This window comes from Arvicanthis niloticus, chromosome 10 (assembly GCF_011762505.2).
Source record: "Arvicanthis niloticus isolate mArvNil1 chromosome 10, mArvNil1.pat.X, whole genome shotgun sequence".
In the NCBI taxonomy this organism is placed as follows: domain Eukaryota; kingdom Metazoa; phylum Chordata; class Mammalia; order Rodentia; family Muridae; genus Arvicanthis; species Arvicanthis niloticus.
The window spans coordinates 25,585,607-25,611,193 of NC_047667.1; the positions used below are offsets into that span (position 1 = coordinate 25,585,607).

The 25,587-nt window shown below is 43.2% G+C and overlaps 1 protein-coding gene across 1 annotated transcript in view; it reads left to right on the forward strand.

The window, feature by feature from the left end:
* Kif14 (kinesin family member 14) overlaps nucleotides 1-25,587 on the forward strand; it is a 64,302-nt gene that overhangs the window by 9,916 nt on the left and 28,799 nt on the right. Inside the window, exons 5-20 of the mRNA XM_034513305.2 lie at nucleotides 276-374; nucleotides 2,268-2,320; nucleotides 3,015-3,045; nucleotides 3,627-3,734; nucleotides 5,423-5,539; nucleotides 6,024-6,139; nucleotides 8,558-8,730; nucleotides 9,397-9,544; nucleotides 9,757-9,820; nucleotides 12,695-12,879; nucleotides 18,205-18,307; nucleotides 19,579-19,739; nucleotides 20,503-20,650; nucleotides 21,270-21,422; nucleotides 22,921-23,047; nucleotides 25,483-25,576. Coding sequence (XP_034369196.1) covers nucleotides 276-374; nucleotides 2,268-2,320; nucleotides 3,015-3,045; nucleotides 3,627-3,734; nucleotides 5,423-5,539; nucleotides 6,024-6,139; nucleotides 8,558-8,730; nucleotides 9,397-9,544; nucleotides 9,757-9,820; nucleotides 12,695-12,879; nucleotides 18,205-18,307; nucleotides 19,579-19,739; nucleotides 20,503-20,650; nucleotides 21,270-21,422; nucleotides 22,921-23,047; nucleotides 25,483-25,576 — 1,880 coding nt within the window. The remainder of the gene's footprint in view (nucleotides 1-275; nucleotides 375-2,267; nucleotides 2,321-3,014; nucleotides 3,046-3,626; nucleotides 3,735-5,422; nucleotides 5,540-6,023; nucleotides 6,140-8,557; nucleotides 8,731-9,396; nucleotides 9,545-9,756; nucleotides 9,821-12,694; nucleotides 12,880-18,204; nucleotides 18,308-19,578; nucleotides 19,740-20,502; nucleotides 20,651-21,269; nucleotides 21,423-22,920; nucleotides 23,048-25,482; nucleotides 25,577-25,587) is intronic.

The window sequence follows — 25,587 nt, forward strand, 5'->3', positions numbered from 1 at the left end:
ATAGCTGTCCTCATGGGTATGAATACTTTCTCCTCGTGTTTTTGATTGGCATCTCCCTGCGGACATGTGATGTTGATCTGTGCTTCTCCACCAGTTGTATATGTTTCTTAGAGAAATGTCTGTTCAAGCTCTTCGCCTGATTTTTAATTATATTTTTTTATGTTGGCGGTAAGAGTCCTTCATGGAGTCTGGATCTGTGTCTGTATTAGGCATATGATTTGCAAAGATAAAAGGAATCGTAAAATAAATAGATACTTTGTTTCTATTCCTTCCAGATCAGCTACCATCTTGAAATGAGCTTCTTTGAAGTTTATAATGAAAAAATCCATGACCTTCTGGTTTGTAAAAGGGAAAATGGGCAGAGAAAACAACCAGTAAGATTTTAAATAATTTTCCCTACGTTTGTTTGTTTGTTTGTTTGTTTACGGGGAAGGGTGGCACACGCGTGGGGAGGTCTGGATAACTCAGCTGGAATCCTGTGGATCCCAGGGGTTGAACTCAGGCCATCGGGCTTGCTGGCAAGTGCCCTTACCTGCTAAGTGAGCCACCTCTCCTGTCCTTAAATAATCTTTAAAAGTGTGTGTGTGTGTGTGTGTGTGTGTGTGTGTGTGTGTGTGTGTGTAGATCCACATGTGTCTGGTTGTGGCTGGGTGCATAGAGACTACAAGACAGGCTCATGGAGACTATTCTCTCCTTCCAGTGTGGGTTCTGTCATCAGAACCAGCTCAGGTCATCAGGCTGGGGTTAAGCACTTTTCCCTGCTGGAACATCCGCCCCTATTTATCATTTGTTTTTATATCTATGAATGTAACTGTATATATACATTTGTGAGTTCCCTGAAGAACATGGCTTCAAATTTTACAAAAATATTTTCATGTGATAACAAATCCTTTGAGTCTCCAATTTAACTCATTGTTTAGAAGTATCTGAACATCATGAATAAAAATCAAATTAGTTGTGATTTAGTTTATTTTTAGATTTTTATCAAGTGGCGGGGCGTGGTAGTACACACCTTAAATCCCAGCACTTGGGAAACAGAGGCAGAGGCAGGTGGATCTCTGAGCTCAAGGCTAACCTGTCTACAGAGTGAGTTCCAGGACAGCCAGGACTGTACAAAGAAACCCGGCCTCAAAAACAAAAAGCAAAACACAATAAATAAATAAATTTTAATCCAATGTTGTCTAAAAGTTAAAAATAAAATATTTGCCCTATGATTTATTAAGACTACCTGAGTAAAATATGGAATTTCTAATAGTCTGTAGGCCAAAAAAGTAGATGTTTTAAAAACTGTTCTTATAGAATATGCATTTCAATGGATTTGACATTTTAAAATGCATGTGTGTAGGGACACACATGCATGTGCATAGGGACACACATGCATGTGCATCTGCCTGCAGTGGAGGCCAGAGGACAGCCTCAGATGTCATCAGAATATTGTCTACCCCTGAAGCAGGCTGTCTGATCCGCCTAGAGCTCAGCAGTTAGCCGAGATTGGCTTAGTAAGGCCAGTGAGCCTCCTGTCTCTGCTTCCCCGGTGCTGGATTACAAGTGTGTGGGCCCTAGGGATTGAACTGGGTCTTCCCGATTTCAAGGCTGTTGCTCCAGCATCTACTTACTCGATGCTTTGTAGATCATCTATGAAAAAGATTTTCAGTTATTAAAAAAAAGCAAAGCAAAACTGCAGTTAGAATTGAAGTTTTAATTTTATGAAGGGCGTCTCAACACAAGAAATGAAAATCTAAAATCCCTTTGTCTTATCACGTTTGCCATTGGTAACACTGAGAAATTTAAAATCATATTTTTAGATTTTTTTTTTAATGTTTTTCGAGACAGGGTTTCTCTGTGTAGCCCTGGCTGTCCTGGAACTCACTCTGTAGACCAGGCTGGCTTCGAACTCGGAGAGCCGCCTGCCTCTGCCTGCTGAGTGCTGGGATTAAAAGTGTGTGTCACCACAGCTCCGTATAGGTGAAAATTTTAATATCTGAAGTTTACAATGAATTTATTTTAGAGAGATTTAGAAGCAGGTATAATAGCTACTACAGGATTTAACTTAATAAAAAGTAAGATATGTACAGTCTGTATACTATGCAACTCAAGTATTTCTGGTGAGGATGTTTCTTAGTGTCTTAAGCATTATATGAGAATCTATTTCTTAATAAAGATAAATCTCTACCTCAAACTTGAATATAAAAAAAAAAAATCCAGTATTGTATTTTCAACTAAATATTTGTCACATTCTTAAAGATGTAATGTCCCCCCCCCCCCAGCTGCGAGTGAGAGAGCATCCTGTTTCTGGACCGTATGTTGAAGGCCTGTCAATGTAAGTGCCCGCTCAGCCAGCACGAGGGAGGGCAGCATTCAGAGAGAGCATGCTTGCCCATGGTCCTTACCATACTGCGTTTGCGTCCCACCATTGAAACCTGTACCAGCATGCTTCTCTCCCCTCTGTTCTTTGTTCTTGTCTTGTCAGTATCTTTCAAAAGCCTGCAAAGACTCTGACACCAGCTATTGACTAATCTGACTATAAATTTTGATTTCCTTCTTATCTCATCCCACCCCCATCCTACCCCCTCACCCCGGTCAACTTAGAGTCTTTACAACTCACTTTTTAATCCTGTTACTTTAAGAGGCTAAGTGAAGAGTTTCACCCCTGCCAGGAGTCACTGAGTCTCCTTCTGCATTCTATTGCTTTTCATTAGGGAAAAGGAAAATGACTTAATACAAATTCAGCTCTGCTCAGTAGCATGTATTTTTGTACATGTACATATGAGTTGATAGATGTATGTTATGTAGTAGGATATTGTAATGTCAAGATTTCAAGGTTTTTAGTAGGGAAAAAAGTTATAATTTCTAGTAAAACTTTTAAGGAACGACTTAGGGGGAATTAGTGTGGTAATGCTGTGAATTAGCTCATTAGATTGTCAGAGACTAATTATTAAAAGATGATTAATTTATTGAACAAGAATAAAATCATCAGTAAAATTTTTTTTGTCTTTTTACTTCTTAAAAAACAGGAATGTTGTCAGTTCTTACTCTGATATTGAGGTAAGATTGGTTGTATTTTATCTTGTTTTAACTGGATAGAGCACAATGATAAACATTTTTGACACTATTTCCCCTAAATTATTGGCGTGAGTAAAGGGAAAATCTTGTGAACTGGATGTGCATGTTAAGTTTTAACCAAACTAGTTGATTTTTCTCAACTAAAATACAGAACATCCTGTCACTTTGGAAGAACAGAAAAAGATGGTGTTTGTGTGTGTGCACATGTGCTTGAGTGATTTTTTTGAAAAAGGATTTCTCTGTGTAGTTCCTGGAACTTGCTCTGTAGACCAGGCTGGCCTTGAACTCACAGAGATCCCCCTGCCTCTGCCTTCTGAGTGCTGGGATTAAGGGCATGAGTCACCACTGTCCCGCTAGAAAGATTCTGGAGCAAGTTTCTGTGAAAGAAACAGAGCCAGAAGAGGCCATGGCCACACAATTTGTTAAAGATAATTTCTTTTTATAAATTAACTAAGTATGCATGTGTGCAAATGTATGTGAAATCAACTGCACTTTGTTTTTTGTTACTTAATCTTTTTGAGTAAGTCACAGTAGGCCCGCCCGGCCTACTTCTTTCTTACTAGAGCTGGCTACAACTGGGAAGTAAACAAAGGGCCACGGCGGCCACCGGCATGAACGATAAAAGCTCCCGCTCTCATTCCGTATTCACCCTGGTGATGACGCAGACCAAGGTATTTCTTACTGTAACTCAATTTCACTTTCTAGTTAAAATATATCATTCACCTCTTCCCTTTCCTTCTCCAGTCTCCCCCATGCTGTCCCCTTCCTCCTTCTCAAATGTATGACCACTTTTCCTTTAATTGATACTAGACATGCACACACACAGACAATGCTCAAATTTGTTTGTGTGTGTATGATCTCAGGGCTGACCCCATGGTATTGGCTAACCACTCACAGGTCTTATCCCTGAAGAAGACTAACTCTGCCCCTCTCAGCGTGCCTCAGTTGCCTGTAGTCTATCGGTGGAATCCCATGACGTTTTTTTTCTTTTCTAGATTAACATGTCTCTTGGTATTGCCCCTGCTCAGGTCTTATTTAAGCAACTGTACTATTGAGATATCATGGGTGAAGCTTTCCTGACATTTTTAGGAGACAAAATCTCACAGCAGGTCGCCTGGTCCTCTGACTCTAAGCTTTCTGCCTCTTCTTCCAAGATGTTCCCTCAGCCTTAAGCACAGGGGTTTGTCGTACCTGTTGGGTCTGGCACCCTGTGAGCAGTCGCCTCTGTTTTCTGTAAGGGTCTCACATCAAAGAGAAGCTTCTTTGATGAAGAGTGAGAGCCACAGTTACCTGCGGCTATAAGGATAGGTATTTAAAATACAGCTATAGGAAGTATGCTACTTAGTAAAGTGGCGGTAGTAGGTTCACCTTTAAGATCCACAACCTCATTAGCCCTGGCTGGGTTTACAGGCATGGTTCCCCTTCTGTTGAGCAGGGTTTATTAGACAGCTGTTGGTTACCACCAATATATAAGTGCCACTATTTCATCTTTAGTGATATCTCGCTTGCTGGTGATCATTGTGGTTCACGGGCATTGTGACTGGGTAGCACTGGTTTTTTTGCTTCCCTCCCCTGGCAGCTTCAGGTCAGCTCTGGTTAAGATCCTGAGTCCTTGTCTGAAGTGCAGTCTTCTGTTGGTGGTGGTGACATTCAGAGATAAGAGTGACCTCATTGTTTTGTGTTTATCAATCTAAAAGTATAGATATGATAATCTTTCAGTTGGTTATAATCACAATCAGATTTCACAAAACTTTTAACAATCATACACCATAGAAATTCTTTGTAGAGTTAATTTTTAAAGTTTTATTCTACTATTATAATTGGATTTTCTCTGCTGTTAGACATTTATATTGATTTGAAATGTTTTGCTATTATACTTACTGCTGAGATAATCAACATTTCTCCATTCATAGTTGTTTGCTTAAGATAACTGGTTAAGACTTTTACTCCTTTATATTTGTCACAATCTAAATGCTGCCTGGTGTGTTGTTTTGAGTACACCTCATGGATACATATGTATCTACACAATAAGAGGCGGCTTTAAAAATAAATAATCTGGGGGCTGGAGAGATGACTCAGAGGTTAAGAGTACTAGATACTCCTCCACAGGGTCTGAGTTCAATTCCCAGCAACCACATGGTGGCTCACAACTGCCTGTATGAGCTCTGATGCCCTCTTCTGGCATGAGGGCACACATGCAGACAGACCACTGTACACATAATAAATAAATATATTTTTTTAAATTGTAACTTAAATAGCTTTGCCTTTTAAAGGCTTATGTTGATGACACATCATTATAAAAAAAAAAAAAAAAAAAAAAAAACAACCCATAAACCCTCTTCCCATGACGTTACTGTAGACAGAGCTTGTGGAGGGGGAAGAACATGACCACAGGATCACGAGCCGCATAAACCTCGTCGACTTGGCTGGCAGTGAGCGCTGCTCCACGGCCCACTCGAGTGGGGAGCGACTGAAGGTGAGAGCCCTGGCACTCCTCTCTCTCTCTCTCTCTCTCTCTCTCTCTCTCTCGTGTGTTGGGGTCTCACTGTGTCGCTGAGCTGCCCATAAACTCCTTAGCTCATGTGACCCTCCTGCCTCAGGCCCCATAGTAGCAGGGACCACAGGTGCACCCCACTGCTCCCCTCACTTTTCTCATGATGATGAAACTCGCTTTGAGAACATCGGTTTTAAGAAAGTACAAATTGGATATACTTAACAACAAAAAAGTATCTTTAGTATAGATTACTATACTATGGATTGTATATTGCTATGGATTACTATGGATTACATACTGCATTGGTATTAGGTTTCAAAGAAAATTAATGTTGAACCATGAAAATGTCAATAGTTTATGGAAGAAAGTTTACTCAGTGATTATATGAGGAAAAAGGTATATTTTGTGAAATAAGTTTGTTGCTGAGAAGTTAAAAAAAATAATCATTTTTGAATCTCATGCACAGGAAGGTGTGAGCATTAACAAGTCCTTGCTAACTTTGGGGAAGGTCATATCTGCACTCTCTGAGCAAGCAAACGGAAAGAGGGTTTTTATTCCATATCGTGAATCTACTCTTACATGGCAAGTATCCTTCAAAGCATAAGTAATTGGTTTTGGTTTTGGTTTTGGTGTATGTTTGTGGTGTATGCATGTTTGTTCACATATATGTGCAGGTGTGCTTGCCTGTGTATGTACATGTAGAAGTTGGGTCAAATTCAGGAGTCTTCTATCTTTTCTCCACCTGATTTTTGAAACAAGATCTCTCACTGAATTTGGAGCTGGATGTTCTGGTTTGAATGGCTGGTTGGTCTTTGGGGCCACCTAGTCTTCCAGCACTGGGGGTCTAGGTTTGTGTCCTAGTTACTGTTTTATTGCTGTGACAAAACACTATGACAAAGGTAACTCATAAAAATACATTTATATTAGGGTTAGAGAGAGAGAGAGAGAGAGAGAGAGAGAGAGAGAGAGAGAATTAGTTCATGACCATGGTGTGGAGAAAAGCAGCAAGCAGGCAGGCATGGAGCTGAAGCAATATCTGAGAGTGTGCATCTGGTCCATAACCATGAGGCACAAGGAAGGGGAGAAGGACAGAAGAGGGGGAAAGAGGGAGAGAGGGAGAGCTAACTGGAATGGTGTGGACTTATGAAACTTCAGAGCTCACCCCCAGTGACACACCTCCTCCAACAAGGTCACATCTAACCCTTACCAAACAGTCCCTTTCACCAATTAAGGATCAAGCATTCAAACATAAAAGCCTGTGGTTGCCATTCTTATTCAAACCACCAAAGTGTGTGTCACCATGCCCAACTCTTCTGTGGGTTCTGGGGCCCTGAGTTCAGTTCCCCATGCTGGCACAACAAGTGTGTTACCCACTAAGCCCTCTGTTCAGCCTCTGAAGAAGATTAATTGTGTAAGATCGGGTGGGCTGGGATGGTAGAGTGCTTGCCTGGTATGCACAAAGTCTTGGGTTCGGACTCCAGCACTGCTAAACACACATGCACACACGTGCACGCCTGCGCACACACACACATAGTAAAGAAAAGGATGACAGGCTGACTACATACCTGGAGTTGAATCTCAGCTTTGCATCTTATAAATTCTGACTTGGTAAGCTCACTAGTGCAGCCTGCTTCCTCATCTATAAAATGGAGATCACGTCAAAACCCTTTAAAGCAGCAATGAGCCTAAGAACGTGAAGTCCTGAGAGATGAGTGTGAAGTGCTCTGCTTAGGCTCGTTAGTGTTTGCCACGTATCACCAAGTGTTTGCAGCGTGTGTAACGTGGAACTGAATAATTCTGTTCACCTAGCACTTAACAGCTAGCACAGAGCCCTTCCGTATTTTTATAGTGAGCGTACACTTTCCTTCTGGTACATCATTACCCTGTATGCATTTAGTGTTCAACTTCTAACAAACACAAATGTAGATAGACAGCCCACAGCTTCCAACTGTTTTACTTGAAATTTTTCTGCTTTATGATAGTGTGAAAGATGATAGCATTCAGGAAAAAAAAATGACTCTTTGTTTTTAGGACATTTTTTTAAATATATTTTTTTTAATATTGTGCGTGTATGTGTGCATGTTGCAGTGTGCATATTTGTGTGTGTGTGCATGTTGCATTGTGCATGTGTGTGTGCATGTGTGTGTGCATGTTGCAGTGTGCATGTGTGTGTGCATGTTGCAGTGTGCATGTGTGTGTGCATGTTTGTGTGCATGTTGCAGCATGTATATGTGTGTGTGCATGTTGCAGCGTGCATGTTTGTGTGTGTGCATGTTGCAGTGTGCATGCAGAGGTCTCACATAGAAGATTACCTCACATGGGACGATTTCCTCTAGCTCCATCCATTTCTGTACGTATTTCATAATTTCATTTTTCTCATCAGCTGACTAATATTCCATTGTGTGAGCATACCACATTGTCATTATCCATTCTTCTGTTGGTGGGCATCTAGGCTGTTTCCGGTTTCTGGCCATTGTGAATTGAGCAGCAGTGAAGAGGATGAGCAAGCTTGTCTGTAGCACGATGCTGAGTCCTTTGAGTGTAGACCCAGGAATGGTGTCGATGGGTCCTGAGGAGCCGCCATGCTGGTTTTCATAGTGGCTGTACAGGTTTGCACTCTGCCAGCTCTGTTCAGAACAGCCAGAAACTGGAAACAGCCTAGGTGTCCCAGCCATTCTGACAGCAGTAATCTCATTGCACTTCCCTGATGGCTAAGATGTGGAACATTTCTTTAAGTGTTTCTCGGCCATTTGTGTTTTATCTTTCAAGAACTCTTCTTAGTTCTGTACCTCATTTTTCGGTTAGGTTATTTGTTTTCTTGATGTTCACGTTTTGTTTTGTTTTTTAGTTCTTTATATATTTTGGATATTAGCTTCTATCAGATGTGTAGTCAATGAAGAATCTTTCCCTGTTCTGTTGATTGGAGTTTTCTAGACAAGTGCTGCTGCCAGGTGGCTGTAGACTAAAGTCTAACTGTGGCTGTTTCTCTTTCCCTTAAAGGCTATTGAAAGAAAGCCTGGGTGGCAATTCAAAGACAGCGATGATTGCTACCATCAGTCCCGCTGCCAGCAACATAGAGGAAACGCTGAGCACGCTCAGATACGCCACCCAAGCCCGCCTGATAGTCAATATCGCCAAAGTCAACGAGGACATGAATGCTAAGTTAATCAGAGGTGACCGCTGTCTCAGATCTTATTATTCATCTAGCACATATGTGTGTGTGCGCACTGGATATGTGTTCAAATGTGCATGTGTATGCACATGTGTTTGCACGCCGTATTGTGGATGCCCAAGGCTGGTGTTAGGAGTCTCCCCAGATTGCTCTCTGTCTCTTTCACTGAGGCAGTTCCTTTCAGTTGACCCCAAGCTCCCCAGTATGTCTAAGCTAGCTAGCCTGTTGGCTTTGGGGAGTCCCTTGTCTCTGCCTTGCAAGTAGTGGAATTACAGATAGGCTGCTATACCCACCCAGCATTTACATAGATGCTACTTCCATTCTCAAGAACGTACAACAAGCATTTTACCAAGCCCCGTCCTCCTTTTTCTTGATTACAAAACTAGTCCACAGTTTAGGTTTAATTTATTAATTCCAATTTTTATATATATATATATATTTTTTTTTTTTTTTTTTTAAGAAAACCGTTTTTTCATGCCTGTTTGCTAATGTGTCCTAGTTACAAACCTGACAGTGATGGAGGAGGTAAGTATACAGTGAGAGAGAGAGGAAGTGGGAGAGGGAATCCAGAAAAGGTTAGAAAAAAAGTGTAGTTAGGGGGAACAGCAAATGGAAATCTTTTTCCAGATTTAGCCATTCATCACGTGTCTTTTTTACGAATCTTTAGAGTTGAAAGCAGAAATTGAGAAGTTAAAAGCTGCCCAGAGAAACAACCGGAACATTGATCCTGAACAGTACAGACTCTGTCGGCAAGAGGTAGCATCCTTAAGGATGAGGCTGCACCAGCAGGAGAGAGACATGGCAGAGTTCCAAAGGTAAGCAGACCCAGAGCCCTCAGGACCGACCGGGAGGGCTGTGAGAGAATCTGGAATCTTCCTCACCACCTCCCTCAGAACAGAACCGCTGGCTGTCAGCTGTCATATGTTAAATGGTTGTTGGTATTCTGCAAGCTTCTCTGGTAGCCTCTTCATTTTGATCCTCCACAAATGTATTTTTAACTTCAACTTTCTTTCTTTTTTTTGAAAAGAGTATGGAAGGAAAAGTTTGAACAAGCTGAAAAGAGAAAACTTCAAGAGACAAAGGAGTTACAGGTATCATTTCAATTTCCTAAGCTGATGCTAAATAGAGAGTGCGCACCTGTGAATTTCATTTCCCATCTTTACCATATAGTAATTCTGTACAAAGTTAACATAAAGATAGTTAACATAAAGAATCCTTAGAAACCAAGGCTCTAAGACAGATCACAAAGACACTGCTGGTTTCTCCAATTCTGACCTGTTCCTGCACTGGAACTGGGCCAGCGTCTGCGTCCTCCTCAGCAGACCAGGGTCCCCCTAAGCAGCCTTTCACAGCAGCTCTCCTGTCCAAGTGGCCAGACCAGTGTTGTCTCCCGGGACCTTGGCGCAGAAGCCAAGTTTTCTGGTGCTGAGGCCAGCACAGTTGCTGTGGCTGGTTCAGGGCCTGGCATTGGAGGGGTGTTGGCGGCTTGATTCGGGGCTGTAACAGGAACCAGGCCCTCAAGCAGCAGCTCCTACTCCTGTCTGAGGCCTCGGGGCCCTTCTCTTTGGTGGTCACCTTCCTTATCCTCTTCGCCATGGATTCTCTGTGGGATCACGCAGCCGTCCTGGCTGCCCATGATGCTGCCGTGTGCTAAGCTTTACCACTGAAACACAAGAACCATCAGGATGGGATTGTAGGGGGAAGAATATCTGGATCTAGGTGGTGGATCTGCATCCCTGGAGCCTACATGCAGGGATGGCGGTCATGTGCCACTACACCCAGTTAAGGTTTCCTTTGCAGTGAGAAAGGTGGATTTGAAGAAGGAAAGAGCAGGTTTTGGAAGGAGAGTCATTTAGGAGCTGCTGGTGTGGTTAAGGCATGAGAAAGCGAGAGCGTGGACCAGGGCAGTGGTGGTCGTGGAGGAGGTGGGGTCAGGAGGCAGAGCTGTGGGAAAGGGATTTGCATTTATTATTTTCAAACTTTTTATTATGTGTATATGTATGCTATATATCATGGGGGAACGTGTTCTGGAAATTCCGAATGTGGGTCATCAGGTGTGGGAAGCACCTTTACTGAGCCTTTTCACCAGCCCTGGGAGAATTGATTTTAGGGTCAGTAGTAGTAGACATGGAAGTCAAGAATGATTCTGGGTTTTTGAAATGTGGACGTTGCATTGTAAAACTGTGAGGCCACTGAAGTGAGGAGGGGCAGCGTGGGGGCAGAGGACAGTTGACTCAACAGTAACAAGATGAAGAAATAGAGCCACACATAGATCTCTTTGAGGATGAGAATTGTCTAAGTCAGGCCAAGGGCTTGTAAGGCTGAGGGAGGCATTTTTTTTTTTTTTTTGTCTTAGTTTTAATTTTTGGAGGAATCAAAACCCCTTTCCCCTGTGGTGAAATCCAAAGGATAATTGAGAAGAGTTAGGAGCGGCAGAGCGTCAGTCAAGGACACTGGGTTGGTAGGAATACAGGGAAAAGGGCTGGAGAGATGCCTCAGCAGGTGTTCACTGAGTGCCAGTGCACAAGTGTGGGGAGCTCAGTTCAGATCCTCAGAGCCGTGTAAAAGCAGGCTGTGGCGGAGTGGTGGCGGTGCGTGCCCATCACCCTAGTGCTGGTAGGTCAAGGAGGTTGGGTAAGGAGAAAACAAGTGGATCTCTGCAGTTAAGTGGCCAGCTAGCCTGGGTCAGTGAGAGAATCTGTCTCTAAAAATAAGGCGGCCTCCACATACGGGCCCCCCCCCCCCCCCCGTCCCTTCCTGAATACATAGACACACACTGTCAAAAAAAAAAGCAAGAAAGGGTCTTTGGGAACGGTCAGGATATCCTAACAGGAGGCTATCCTATCAGGAGGCTATCCTATCAGGAGGCTATCCTATCGGGAAGCTATCCTATCAGGAGGCTGTCCTAACAGGAGGCTGTCCTAACAGGAGGCTGTCCTAACAGGAGGCTGTCCTAACAGGAGAGGTAGGGTTTGCCGGTGTGGTGGTCCATGACTAATTCCAGCATGTTGAAGCTAGGCAGGAGGAGCCTGGGTTTGAAGCCAGCTTGGAGTACATTGTAACAGGCCAGCCTGATTTACACAGGGGAGGGGAAAAAAAAAAGCTGTGAGAGGTGAAGTTGGGTAAGATTTTGGTAGGTGAGAACACAGCACTGGAGGAGAGAGGAGCTCAGGCAGTTTAGATGAGGTCATGAGAGGTAAACATGGCAAGATGCCATTGGTTTGCTGAGCTCTGCATTTCCAGGCTCGGGAATCTTAATCTTTACTCTTTAGGAAGTGAGAAGCTCTCAGAAGTTCTGGCAGGGAGTTGAGGAATCACCCTATGGAGGATGGGATATGGAACAACGGAAACAGGGACAGGGTGTTCCAGAGGCTCCTGCGGGGATTCTGCATGAGTCAGTGTAAGATGGTGCTGATGAGACCGAGCAGAAGTGATCAAGTCTACATAGAATAGAAGCCAGGCTGGCAGTGATGTGTTGATGACAGTGTATGAGGAGTGTGAGGAAAGAGCTGCAGAACCATGTGCGTAGGAGTGTCGTGGTGACAGGCATAGAGAAGCCACAAAGGAGGGCTTCTGGGCTGGGTGCGTGTATATGTGTGTGTGTGCACATGTGTGTGCGCACATATGTGTGTGTGCATGTGAGTGTGCATGCATGTGTGTGCACATGTGTGTGCACATGTGTGTGTACATGTGTGTGTACATGTGTGTGTGCACATATGCGTGTGTGTGCATGTGAGCGTGCATGCATGTGTGTGTGCACATGTGTGTGCATGTGTGTGTGTGCATGTGAGCATGCGTGCATGTTTAAAACCAGGGCACTTCCCGTGCATGTACTCTACCACTGAACTTTAATCTCTATGAACATGTATGCACTGAAACTCTAGAAAAGTGACCCTAAGATTCAACCTAGACCATTCTTGTAGGTAAATTTACTAATTTCATGATTTTCTTCTTGCTTCTACCAGAAAGCAGGAGTTACATTTCAAATGGACAACCACTTGCCAAACCTTGTTAATCTCAATGAAGACCCGCAGCTGTCGGAGATGTTGCTGTACATGGTGAAGGAGGGCGTGACCACAGTTGGAAAGCACACACCACACTCAAGCCCTGACATCCAGCTATCGGGGGTGCTGATTGCCGATGCCCACTGGTATGTCAGCCCCCTGCGGGACACGGCCGGCCGCTGTCAGCAGCCCTCTGGGCCTCCTTAGTGGGGCCCTTGTCCAACAAGGCATTCATACCGATTCTTCTCGGTACTTCTTCAATCCCTTCCCCTTTTTTGAGACAGGGTTTGTCTTGTCTGTGTGGCTCTGGCTGTCGTAGGACTCAATCTATAGACTGAGTGCTAGGATCAAATGTGTGCACCACCACCCAGTTCAACCCTTTCTTTAAGGGAGGACAGACCTTGTGAATGGTTCCTCTCCATGTACGGTTCAGGGAGATGCTCTCTGTGGTGTACCTGATCCGCTATTCAAAGGGAAATGTCTTTTCTTAGAATCTTAATAGTAGACATCAAAGTAAACTCTCCATCTTAGACGGAAGACTGTGAGCAGTGAATTTATCACGGATCATTGCAGTGTATTTTTTGATAGACATTTACTTTACTTCTCTCCTAATGTTCTTGTTATTCTCACCAGTGGACTGGTTGGATTCTCTTGGGCCGCTGGGAGAGAGATTATTGGTAAGGGAAAGGGTTTCTAGTGGAGGCCTTTGTAGCAGTGAGTGCACCCACAGCAGCCGGGTGATGGGCCGGCAGCCGGTGAGGCCCCACAGTCTTGTGGAACCCTTAGCTCTACAAGTGGTACAGGTCTTGTATAGTCTAGCCCTTTTCAGCTTCTGGGCGGGCTGAGGTATTGGGATTTCCTAGCCCCCACAGTGGCCACTGTGACTGTCCCCCACGCCTGGAGGGAGCGTCTGAGCCTCCTGACTCTAAAGCTGTCTCTGAACCTCTTCCAGTGACCAGGGTCTATGTCTCTGGTTCTTTATGGCCTTTGTCCTTCTTCAGCCTTAGCTCTCTGTCCTCCGTTTCTCTCCCCTCAACCTTCCTGTGGTGGCAGCTCTACTGAACTGTCCAGCTGCCTCTTCTTCAGTGCCGTCTTCCCAGTTTTGACACGTGGCCTGCCAACTGCTTGTCTGTTGCTTTCACTCCCAGGCCACTGTCTCTGCTGCTTTCTTTGTCAGCAGCTCAGCCTAGGCTATTCAAGTAACCATGAAAAGTCCACTGAGGAGAAGCCTTAACTGTTGAGACTTCGGGGTAGGAAACAGGAAGGAATGTCTCCCATCTGATTCAGCAAGTGTGCTGAAGAGCCTGCTTATATCTAGCCAGAAGGGGGGGTGTTTGCACCAATCACAACAGACCTTGCACCAGCGTCTGTGTTTGCACTAGTCACAGAGCTGTTTCTATAGCATCAGCCAGCTCTGCTAGGTCACCAGAAGTGCTCCTTACCTGCCTTAGATGGAAAAGATGGTTTGAGTTCCTACCACAAAGTCTTATACAACTAGATGGAACCAGTCCTGGCTGAGGCTGCATCTTCAGGAGTGTCTTTGTTACTGTTCTATTGCTGTGATGAAACACTGACTAAGGCAGCTTACAATAGGAAGCACTTGAGTCCTCACTTACAGTTTTAAAGGGTTAGCCTATAATGGCCATGGCTGGGAGCATGGTGGAGGGCAGGCAGGCAGCATGGTGCTGGAGCTGGGGCTAACAGCTTACCTTCTGATTCACAGGAAGCAGCAAGCAGCCCTGTGAAACCTCAAAGCCCAGTGACACGCCTCTCCCTAGTTCTTCTAGACTGCCCACCGACCGGGAACCAAACATTCGGACATACGAGCCTATACGGGACCATTCTCATTCAGACCACCACAAGGAGCAGTGGCAGTCATTGGGAATCATTCTGTAGGGTTATCAGTCTGTGGAGTGCCTATAATGGCTGCCGCTAACATAAGGATATAGTCTGGCTGGTTTAGATTGACAGTCCTTTTGCTCAAGGCAGCCAGGACACAAAGGAGAGTGCAGCAGCTGCTAATTAAAGTCAAATTGCTAGCAGGTCCTAGCACCTTTGCTTAGTTACAGGATAGTGAGCAGCAGGAGTGCTGAGGACTTAAAACTCATCGTTAATACGACAGTGAGTCTTATCAGGGATATGAGCACCTAACACCTTTCTAGGCTCCCAGGAACAGGGCTTGCCCTTGGAGCTCTCCCAGGACTCTGCATCTGCTCCTATGAGTTGCCGGATGAAATTTCTCTGGTTTCTTTAATGATAATTCTGCTAGGCTCTGATCCCACAACCCTCTGCAGGCAGGACAGTCTCTAGGTTAAAGATTTTGTGACTGTGTTGGTGTCCCAATCCCTCCACTTGAGGCCTTGCCTGCTTACAGAAGATGGCTGGTTCAGGCCCTCTGTCCCCCGCTAGTAGGAGTCTTTGCTAGGGTTACTCTTGTAGATTCCATGCAGTTGCCATTGCACTAGCTCTCCACCTCACCCCTATAATGCCCCCCCCAATTCCAGTCTTTTCTCCCCCCCACCACCTGATGTCTCCTGTTCCCAACCCCACCTACCCCAGACCACCTGCAAAATCTACTTCCCTTTCCCAGGGAGATCCATTCATCCCCCCTGAAGCCCTCCTTGTTACTTAGCCTCTCTGGGTCTGTGGACTATAGCATGATTGTCTTTTACTTTACAGCTAATATCCACTTATAAGTGAGTACTTTCCATGTTTGTCTTTCCAGGAATGGGTTACCTCACTCAGGATGATGTTTTCTAATTCTATCCATTTGCCTGCAAATTTCATGATGACATTATTTTTAACAGCTGAGTAGTATTCCATTGTGTAGATGTACCATATTTTCTTTAGCCATTCTTTGGTTGAGGGACATCTTGGTTGTTTCCAGTTTCTGGCTATTAGGAATAAGGCTGCTATGAACATAGTTGAGCAAGTGTCCTTTGGGATGGAATATCCTTTAGTATATGCCAGGAATGGTATAGAAGCGTCCTTTGGGATGGAATATCCTTTAGTATATGCCAGGAATGGTATAGAAGGTTCTTGAGGGAGATCAATTCTCAGTTTTCTGAGAAACTGCATCGTAATTGATTTCCAAAGTGACTGTACAACTTCAAGTTTGCACTCCCCCAGCAATGGGAGAATGGATGTTCCCCTTGCTCCACATCCTCCCCAGCATGAACTGTCACTTAGCCCTTCTGACAGGTATAAGGTAGAATATCCAAGTCTTTTTGATTTGCATTTCCCTGGTGGCTAAGGATGGTGAACATTCCTTTAAGTGTTTCTCGGCCACTTGAGATTCCTCTGCTTATTTAGTACCTAGCATTAGGTTTTCCTTTATATGATTGCTAGTTTTGTGATTTGTTGAAGAAGGAACGTTTCATCTAAACCCAGTGGCACAGACCTATACGCTCTCAGGAGACTGAGGCAGGAAACTTGCAAGTTTAAGGCCAGACTTGGCTTCAGAATGAGGTCAAGGCCAACCTGAGCACTTAGTGAGACTCTGTCTCAAAGAAAAGGTAAAAAAGAGGACTGAGGGTATCCGTCACTGATAGAATTCTTGCACATGACCCTGGGCTCAATCCCAAGTAACACTATACACACACACACACACACACATATACAAATGAAGGTTTCTATAGTGATGACATACCGATGTTTTCTTTTCCTCTGTATTTTTGAAGTTTAGTGTGAACGAGAAATGAACATTAATTTCCATGCAAGTAATTAATTCTCCCAGGACCTTATACTTATTCTCAAGTTACTTAACTAGATAATCAAATCAGTAGTTTGTTGTTTATTTTGTGGCAATTTATAAAAATATGGGGATCTGTTCTAACACTCTGTGGCTCTGATTACTTGAGTTTTTTTCATTGTTCATTTGGTTGGTTGGTTGGTTGGTTGATTTTTCAAGACCAGGTTTCTCTGTAGCCCTGGTTGTCCTAGAACTTGCTCTGTAGACCAGGCTGGCCCTGAACTGAGAGATCTACCTGCCTCTGCCTCCTGAGTGCTGGGATTAAAGGCGTACACCACCGCTGCCTGGCTGTAATGAGTCTTTTAATCTAGTAGGGAAGATAGGTTTTTCATGCCCTTTTACTATCCTGATCATTGTTTTATCTATCACCTAAGTTCAGCATCATTTACATCAGTGGCAAAGATACAGAACTAAATCAAAGAATGAAGAGTCTAGGATGGAGGCTAGGGAGTCTCTTGCTTGCCTTGAACTCTATCTTGTCCATTTAGTACATGCTTCAGTGCCTTACTCTCCAGACCGTGATGCTCACGAGAGCTGCTCTCCCGTCTGTCCTCACTGCTGACCCACCTGGCTCCTGGGTGTTGAGTGAGGGAACTCTTCAGTCAAGTCCTGCGTACTCAGTGAGGGGAGTCCACCTCAGACTTCTCAGAGAAGAGCTTTCTAGAGAACTCGATGAGAGTTGGTGTTGATAAGGAAGAGGCGCTCCTTCCCTGAAGGAAAGCCTCAGTGAAGGGCAGGTACTGATGTGAATGCCTAAGTGGGGCAGGCCTCAGATGGAGACACAGAGGCCTGTGAAGGAGATGGTGGTTGAAACTGAAACACGGGGCTCGGAATGCTGGCTGTGGACTTGTGACGACTGAGTGAACAGCTATGTGAGAGCAGGATGATAAGGGAACCATTTAAACCTATGTGGTTTACACAGTCTGCTGGTGGGAGACACCATCCAACAGCGAACCATTTCACTCAGATACATTTTGGGGTGCTTTAATTGAGCAATTATTCTCTAATTACAAATCTTGGAACCTAATCAATGCTAAAGGTCTAGAGTTAAGACTTGGCTTTTGCTGCATTTTCTGTTTCTGTCTAGGTAGCCTTTGAAATTTCCTATTTTCTGAATAAAAGTCTCTTCCAAACACACGTGTGGTGTTTGTGAGTGATTCTTCACCTCTTCCCAGCAAGGCCCATTTAGTTAGACGGTTAAGGAAGTGCTCTGTCTCGCTGCTTCTTCCTGTGGAACGCCTCGCTTCTCCTTCAGGAAAGCCCATTTATAGGGCAAGCAGTGCACTCAGTTACAAAAGCAGAAACTTAGAAAAATAAAAGCACATAAAAACACTCTCTTGGAGGAATCCATTGTCAGTATTTGATTGGTTTTTTTCCTTGAACTTTTTTTTTCCTGTGTATTTTTTTATTTTCAGGAAATGTTTATTTTAGTATTTTGATTTGTTTTTCCAGGAGTTAATAAAAATAGTGAAAACTTCCTCCACACCAGCAGATACAATTGCTGGATGTGCCAGTGTTTTTTTTTTTTTATTGTTGTTGTTGCTGTTCATCAAACATCAAAGTATGTTTTGGGGAAAAATATAATAATTTAAAATTATTATTGCTATAAATTAGTATGAACTACTACCAGAGGAATAAGCTAAGCAGATTTATTCCTCTCACCTGCTCTTACTTTTTAAAGTGTCCTGTAATTATAACAGTGTACCTTTTATTTTAACAGTACTATCAGAAATTTTGGAGGAACAGTGAGTATTGTTCCAGCTGGAGAAGCAAAGACGTACGTAAATGGGGTGTGCATCTCCGAGCCCACAGTATTACATCATGTAAGTTGGCAGGAGCCATTAGGCGCTGCCCAGTCATCTATGTTTGTCATCTACATTTTCTCCAAGTTACTGACCTCAACTGAGAACTTTTCCATTTCAAAGTTTCTATTGATTAACTCATTCGTAGCCTTCTTTGTTCAAGGAGATGTTATAATGGTATGAACCAGGAACTGGTCTCACTACTGGGTGTCCTTGGAAGACCTGGGCTTAGGAATCAAGCCACAAGAGGTGGAAGTCCTCACTCTGACCATCACCTGCACTGACACCTTTGTCACGTTACTTAACTAGATGATGGAGCAATCCCTCCTGGTTAGGACACTTTCAGAGTGCCACTAACCGGCATGAACTGTTGCAGCCAAACGCAGAATAATGGTCATTTTATATGAATTCTACTTTTCTAGGGTAGTGGAGAATTAATCTAAAAATAATTCACTCAGAGTTCTTACACCATTGCTTGCAAAGAGTGGTTTTGAGTGAGTGTCTACTGTCATTAATAAAGTCTGTGTCTTACTTTCCCCTTTCCCAACTTTGGAGTAATATGTTGCTCATAAGTTGTGAGATGTAGCCAGGCAGTGGTGGCGCACGCCTTTAATCCCAGCACTTGGGAGGCAGAGGCAGGCGGATTTCTGAGTTCGAGGCCAGCCTGGTCTACAGAGTGAGTTCCAGGACAGCCAGGGCTATACAGAGAAACCCTGTCTCGAAAAACCAAAAAAAAAAAAAAAAAAAGTTGTGAGATGTACATGAGACTTTTATTAGATATACACAAACATGCATGCGCATGTGAATTACTCAGCAGTGTTTGGTATGTGGGAAATACTTAACAAATGTGACAGTTGCCATGATTTAATGTCTATCACTGATAACACTGTCACTGTGAACTGTGGAGTTAAAGGAGTATCAGGGAGAATAAAGCACTTAAAACTATACCTGACTGGCTGGAGAGATGGCTTAGAGGTTAGGAGCACTGGCTGCTTCTCTAGAGGTTCTGAGTTCAATTCCCAGCAACCACGTGGTGGCTCACAACTGTCTGTAATGGGATCTGATGCCCTCTTCTGGCATACATAAAGACAGACCACTCATATACATAAAATAAATAAATAAATCTTTTTTTTTTTTTAAGCCTATCTCGTGAGGGAAACCATTGTCAGTATTTTATTTGTTTTCTCCTCAGTTTTTTAAATGCATATTTTTCATTTTGAAAAAATTTGTAATTTTTTTAAATTTAAACTCACCTCAAATCATAATTTTTTTTTTGTATGTGTGTGTTTTAGGGTGATCGGGTGGTTCTTGGTGGAGATCATTATTTTAGATTTAATCATCCAGTTGAAGTCCAGAAAGGAAAGAAAACGTCAAGTAGACATAATTTCACAAGCGAAGGCCCAAAAGATTTTGAGTTTGCCAAAAATGAGTTACTTACAGCACAGAGATCTCGGTAAGTGTCACCACTGACTGACTCGAATATGTGAGCAAAAAGCATGCACCAGAATGAACTGTTTCACCTCACGAGGACAAGGCCCAGTTCAGAGACCCTGAACTGCTGCTTAAATAACAGCAAAGGGACGCCTCAACAGACCTTCCGGTATATGGTATGTTAAAGACTAGCCTGAGATGCCACCTCAACAAAAGGCTCTATTGTATCTTAAAATGGAATTGGAACACTGTTAGCGTAACAGAAAATACCCTATTTTGGTTCACTGTGTTACCTATAGTTACTAAAATGATTACTGTAACATTTTATATGATACATTTTCTTTACATGCTTTTTTTAATAAGTGTAATTTTTTTAAGGTTAATGTATTATGTTTATACGAGTATACTATAGCTATTTTTAGACACACCAGAAGAGGACATCAGATTCTATTACAGATGGTTGTGAGCCACCATGTGGTTGCTGGGAATTGAACTCAGGACCTCTAAAAGAGCAGTCAGTGCTCTTAACGGCTGAGCCATCTCTCCAGCCCTTTTTACATGCTTTTTACATTAATTTAAAATCAGGCATCTGCAATAATAACTAAGCTAGGAATAATCGTATTTTCATCCTGTTCTGGGTTTTTTTGTATAGACAAAATGTATTCAAAACTAGTGAAAAATCAGAAAATACTGTAGATAAAATACCAGAAATTAAGTTTTAAGATTTAAATTTATCTTAAAAAAAAAAAAATCCCTGTTCTAAAAATATCTTTGCTTCTTTGTAGGCTTGAAGCAGAAATAAAAGACGCACAGTTGAAGGCGAAGGAAGAAATGATGCAAGGAATTCAAATTGCAAAGGAGATGGCCCAGCAAGAACTTTGTTCCCAAAAAGCTGCATATGAGAGCAAAATCCAGGCCCTGGAGGCAGAGCTGGTAAGGGCGTTCTCAACCCTCCTCTGAATTTCTCAGTGGTGGGGGACTGACTGACGTGGAAGACTGACTGCAACAGCCTCCAGGAGGGAGCTTAGCTGGTCGAGTACTTCCTAACTAAAATGTGTGTACCCCTGGGTGTGGCCTAAAAACTGGGCGTGGAGATGCTCACCCGAGCAGTTTGAGAGTCCAGGCACATCTTCAGTTAAGTTCAAGGCTAGCCTGGGATACATGAGACAAGACACTATCCAAAAAAGGGAGCTTGAGAAGTATTTTGATACTAGGGTTAGAGCTACAGGTGACAAGTTAATAGTAGGTCTTGGCTGATAGGAGAAGAGAATAGATTCCCTTCTACCGACTCAGGGCTTGTGTCTCCTCATGGTGACTCAGTGGTAAACCTTTAGCTCCAGGAACCCATTTTAGAGGACATACCCACAAAAGCTGGACCAGGGACGTGCATGGCTGGTTGGATCACGTGACCTGCGTGAGGCGGAGTCCTCCATAGCTTTGCTGTGTTCTTGTTCATTCATCACAAGGGCAACTTTTACACCCTAGAGCCGCTGTCTTTGAAAAAAGTCTTTGCATTCTTGCCTGAGTTCATTCTTACTAAATGTTAATACAGAGGGAAGAGTCTCAAAGGAAGAGACTGGAGGAAATAAATAATCAAAAAGCTAGCCACAAGATTGAGGAGTTGGAAAGGGCGAAGCAGCATCTTGAACAGGAAGTGTACGTGAACAAAAGGCGACTGGAGATGGAGACCCTGGCCGCAAAGCACGTAAGTCCGCGTCTGAGCCTGCGCCGCTGTGAGAGAGCCCGCGAGGTCTCTAGGTGGGAATCCCTACCTCTGCCCACACTCCTCTGTCCCGCATCTGCTCATGCGCCAGCCCACAGCCCACGGACACTTTGGAAGGCACATAGCCCCCTTAGTTCCATTCTAGTTTTTTCTCTTCTCGTGTCTACAACTTCCTGTCATCAGTCATGCTAAATTATATACATAAGGAAATGGTACCAGGACCCAAAATGCAGCAGGAAGAAAAGTAAAGTCTTTACGTGGGTCACATCCTGATAGAGGGGCAGTTACCAATGTCTTGGGGTAGAGCATTTGATACCTACTTCTGTCTCGATGAAGATGAAGGCTGTTTTCTGGGGCCAACGTCAAACAGCCAAGGTTTATAAAACTGAGAGACAAGACCAGAGCATTAGTGTTTTAACAACATCTTTGAGAGACAAGACCAGAGCATTAGTGTTTTAACAACATCTTCAGGCCCTTTGCCAACATTTGGGCCTTTCCTTCTCTACATATTTGTGGATTTTATGGTTTATTTTATGTGTGTGAATGTTGTGTGTGTGTGTGTGTGTGTGTGTGTGTGTGTGTGTGTGTGTGTGATGTGGGTCTTGGTACCCTAACAGGACATAAGATGGCACCAGATCCGCTGGAACTGTACTTACAGATGGTTGAGCCACCATGTTGGTGCTAGGAGCCAAACCCAGGTCCACCAGAAGAACAGCCAGTGCTAATAACTGCCAAGACATCTCTCCAGAGCCACAATAGTGGTTCTTGGAGTGTGTTCTCTGGATGAGGAACATTGGTTTCTTCTAGAAACCTGCTAGAAATGCAGTTTCTGTGGCTGGAGAGATGATCTGGAAGACACATGTAGACCAAGCTAGTCTCGAACCTGTGGAGATTCGTTTGTTCTGCCTCCCCTGCGCTGGTTTAAAGGTGTGCACCGCAGTGCCCATTTGTTCCTAGTCTCATGATCTGTTGTCTGCTTCCCATGATGCTCAGGTTACGTCTGCTATAAGCCCGGTTTCAAAATTTTTATGCGGATGCTGGGGATACAAACACAGTTCTCATACTACTGTGCAGCGAGTACTGGGCCTGCTGAGCTGTCTGCCCAGCCTCCACTAATCTTTTTTTTTTTTTTTTTTTAAAAAAAAAAAAAAACAAAACACTTATTCATGTGTCATGGTGTATATGTGGAAGTCAGAGGACAACTTTGGGGATTGATTGTTTCCACCATGTGAGCCCCAGGGATCAAACTCAGGTCATCAAGTGTTGGTGGCAAGTCCCATTATGCTGGCTGGATTATCGGCTTTAAAAATGGTTGTCTTATGTATATGTAAGATAAATAACATGATGTTATAAGGTGTATATAAACAGCAACATGGCTAGAACGGTGAAACCAACAAGCATATTCAGCATCTCTGAGTTTGTAAATTCTCTCTCTCTCTGTATCCTCATGTGCTGGTCTAAACGAATGCATACCCATTAGGCCTTAGAAGACCATAGAATCCGACATGCAAGGATCCTAGAAGCTTTAGAAATTGAAAAGCAAAAGATCGCTGAAGAAGTCCAGATGCTTCAGGAGAATCGGGGAAACAGGGAGAAAACTCTTACCAGTGAGTATATACTGAGGTTAACGTATACTCTCCTAAAGTTCTGTGTCTTATTTTAGCTGCCTTTACATATTTAAAATGCTTGGCTGGGGATGTAATTTAGTAAAAAGGTGTTTGTCTGGCACGCAGAACACCCTGGGTTTAATCCCTAGCGCCAAATAAATACATTCGTTAAGTAAGTAAAAAGATAAATAAGTCTTTATTCTAGATGCTATTTTTTTGTGTGCCACTATATTTCTATAGATGGTTTTTCATGCTCAGTTTTTAGAACAGCTGTGTTGGTCCTATAGACTGCATGTTTGTGTCCCCACCTCCAAATTAATTTACTGAAACTGTAGCCTGAAATGAGTTGATACTCTGTTTCTGTGAAGGATGCCATTGGAATTTTGATAAGGATCACACTGAATCTGTACATTGCTTTAGCCAGTTCTTTTAAGGTTTATTCTTCTAATGCATTAACACTATGTCTTTATGTCTTTCTATTAATGTCCAGTTCCTTTCATCAAAGTTGGTTTGTATTTCAGTGTCCAGGTGTTTTATTTCTGTGGTGAGACATGTCCTTGTGTATTCCATTGCTTTCTGGGCTGTCTGTGTGTGTGTGTGTGTGTGTGTGTGTGTGTGAGAGAGAGAGAGAGAGAGAGAGAGAGAGAGAGAGAGAGAGAGAGAGAGAGAGAGAGAGAGACAGAGACAGAGAGACAGAGAGAGAGAGACAGAGAGAGAGAGACAGAGAGAGAGAGAAGAAGGAAGAAGAAGAAGAAGAAGAAGAAGAAGAAGAAGAAGAAGAAGAAGAAGAAGAAGAAGAAGAGGAGGAGGAAGAGGAGGAAGAGGAGGAAGAGGAGAAGGAGGAGGAGGAAGGAGAAGAAGAGGAGGAAGAAGAAGAGGAGGAGGAGAGAGAGAGAGAGAGAGAGAGAGAGAGAGAGAGCGCTAGCTTAGATAGGACTGGGAGCTCTGAGCTCTAGGCAAGCACTTCTCTACTGAGCTACACCCAGAGCTCTGATGCTGTTTTAATACGTTGTTTTCAGAGTACAGAAACACAATCGTTCTTTTCTGTCGTGCACCTGTCTTGGTGGAGTCTTTAGCTGCCCAGCTCATCTCCACACAGACAAGTTTATTCTTTTTCAATTTGGATTCTATTTCTTCTCCTTGCCAGTTTCTCTGGCTGGGACTCGATGCTTTATTGAACAGAAGTGACAAGAGTGGGCCTTCTGACCTTGTTCCCGGTCTTTAAGAGAAAGCTTGCCTCACCGTCGAAGACTACTGGTGAAGATTAACCATGGGATAACACATGGCTTTTTGTTTGACATAACATAGAGGAAATATTTATGATAACACCTCAGATTTAGGGTGGAGGGTTGTGACTCTGGGAGGAGAGCGCATGGCATGTGAGAAGCTGAGTTAAGTTCTAACTTTACAGGATGGAAAATGCAGCTGCGTGCTAAATCACTGTCCTTTTACTTTGGTTATTTAGTTAGTAAAGTATGCGTGTGTGTGTGTGTGTGTGTGTGTGTGTGTGTGTGTGTGTATACACACTCATGTATGTGTGCACATGTGCATGTGTGTTTTATTAAACCAAGGCCCCAAGTGAAACAGGTGTTTCTCTGTGGACCCATATATCAAGATACCCTTTTTAATTTTTGTATTTGTCTAGGAAATTTAAAAGGGCTACAGTTTTTAATAAATTAACTTGGATGATTTAGAAAAATTAGATAGTAAAAAAAAAATAATTTGGGGCTGTTAAGATCACTCGGCCTATAAAAGCACTTGCCACCAAGGCCGATGACCTAAATTGGATCCCAGAACTCACATGGTACAAAGAGAGAGCTGGTCCCCATGACTTGTCCTCTGACCTGTACATGCACATCATGGCACTTTCATGCCCTAATAAATAAACCGTGAAAAAATAATATTAAAAAAGAAGGAAAACCCCTTTAAATACATTAGAGGAAAGGGTAATAGGTGTCCCTCTCTTCCAGTATCCTTTTTCTCTGTTTTATACTATTCCACCACGTACAAGACAAATCACTTTATGTAAAGACTAGCTTGACTTTTAAGAATTTTTTTTTAAAAATTGCTCTTCTCTATGATACAGAATTTAAAACATTCATTTAATGTCATTTTTAAATTTTAACATTGTTTTACTTTTTATACATATGGGTGTTCTGTCTACATTTGTATCTGTATACCATGTGCATGCCTGGTACCCACAGAGGCCAGAAGAGAGTGTCAGATCCTTAGAGAATCCAGAGTTACAGATGGTTGTGAGCTACCGTGTGGGTGCTGGGAATCAAACCTGGGTCCTCAGAAAAAGCAGCCAGTACCCTCAGCCGCTGAGCAATCTGTCCAGCCGCTAACGTCAGTATTATAGAATTATTCTAACTGGTGGTACATGCTTGTGGTCAGACATGCCTTGTGGTTCTAACCTGTTTGCTTTTTGTTAGTTTCACCAACCTGGAGCTCCATGAAACTTTCCACGATGATTCAGGAGGCCAATGCCATCAGTGACAAACTTAAAAACGGCTATGTTTTTGGCAGGTGAGTAGCTT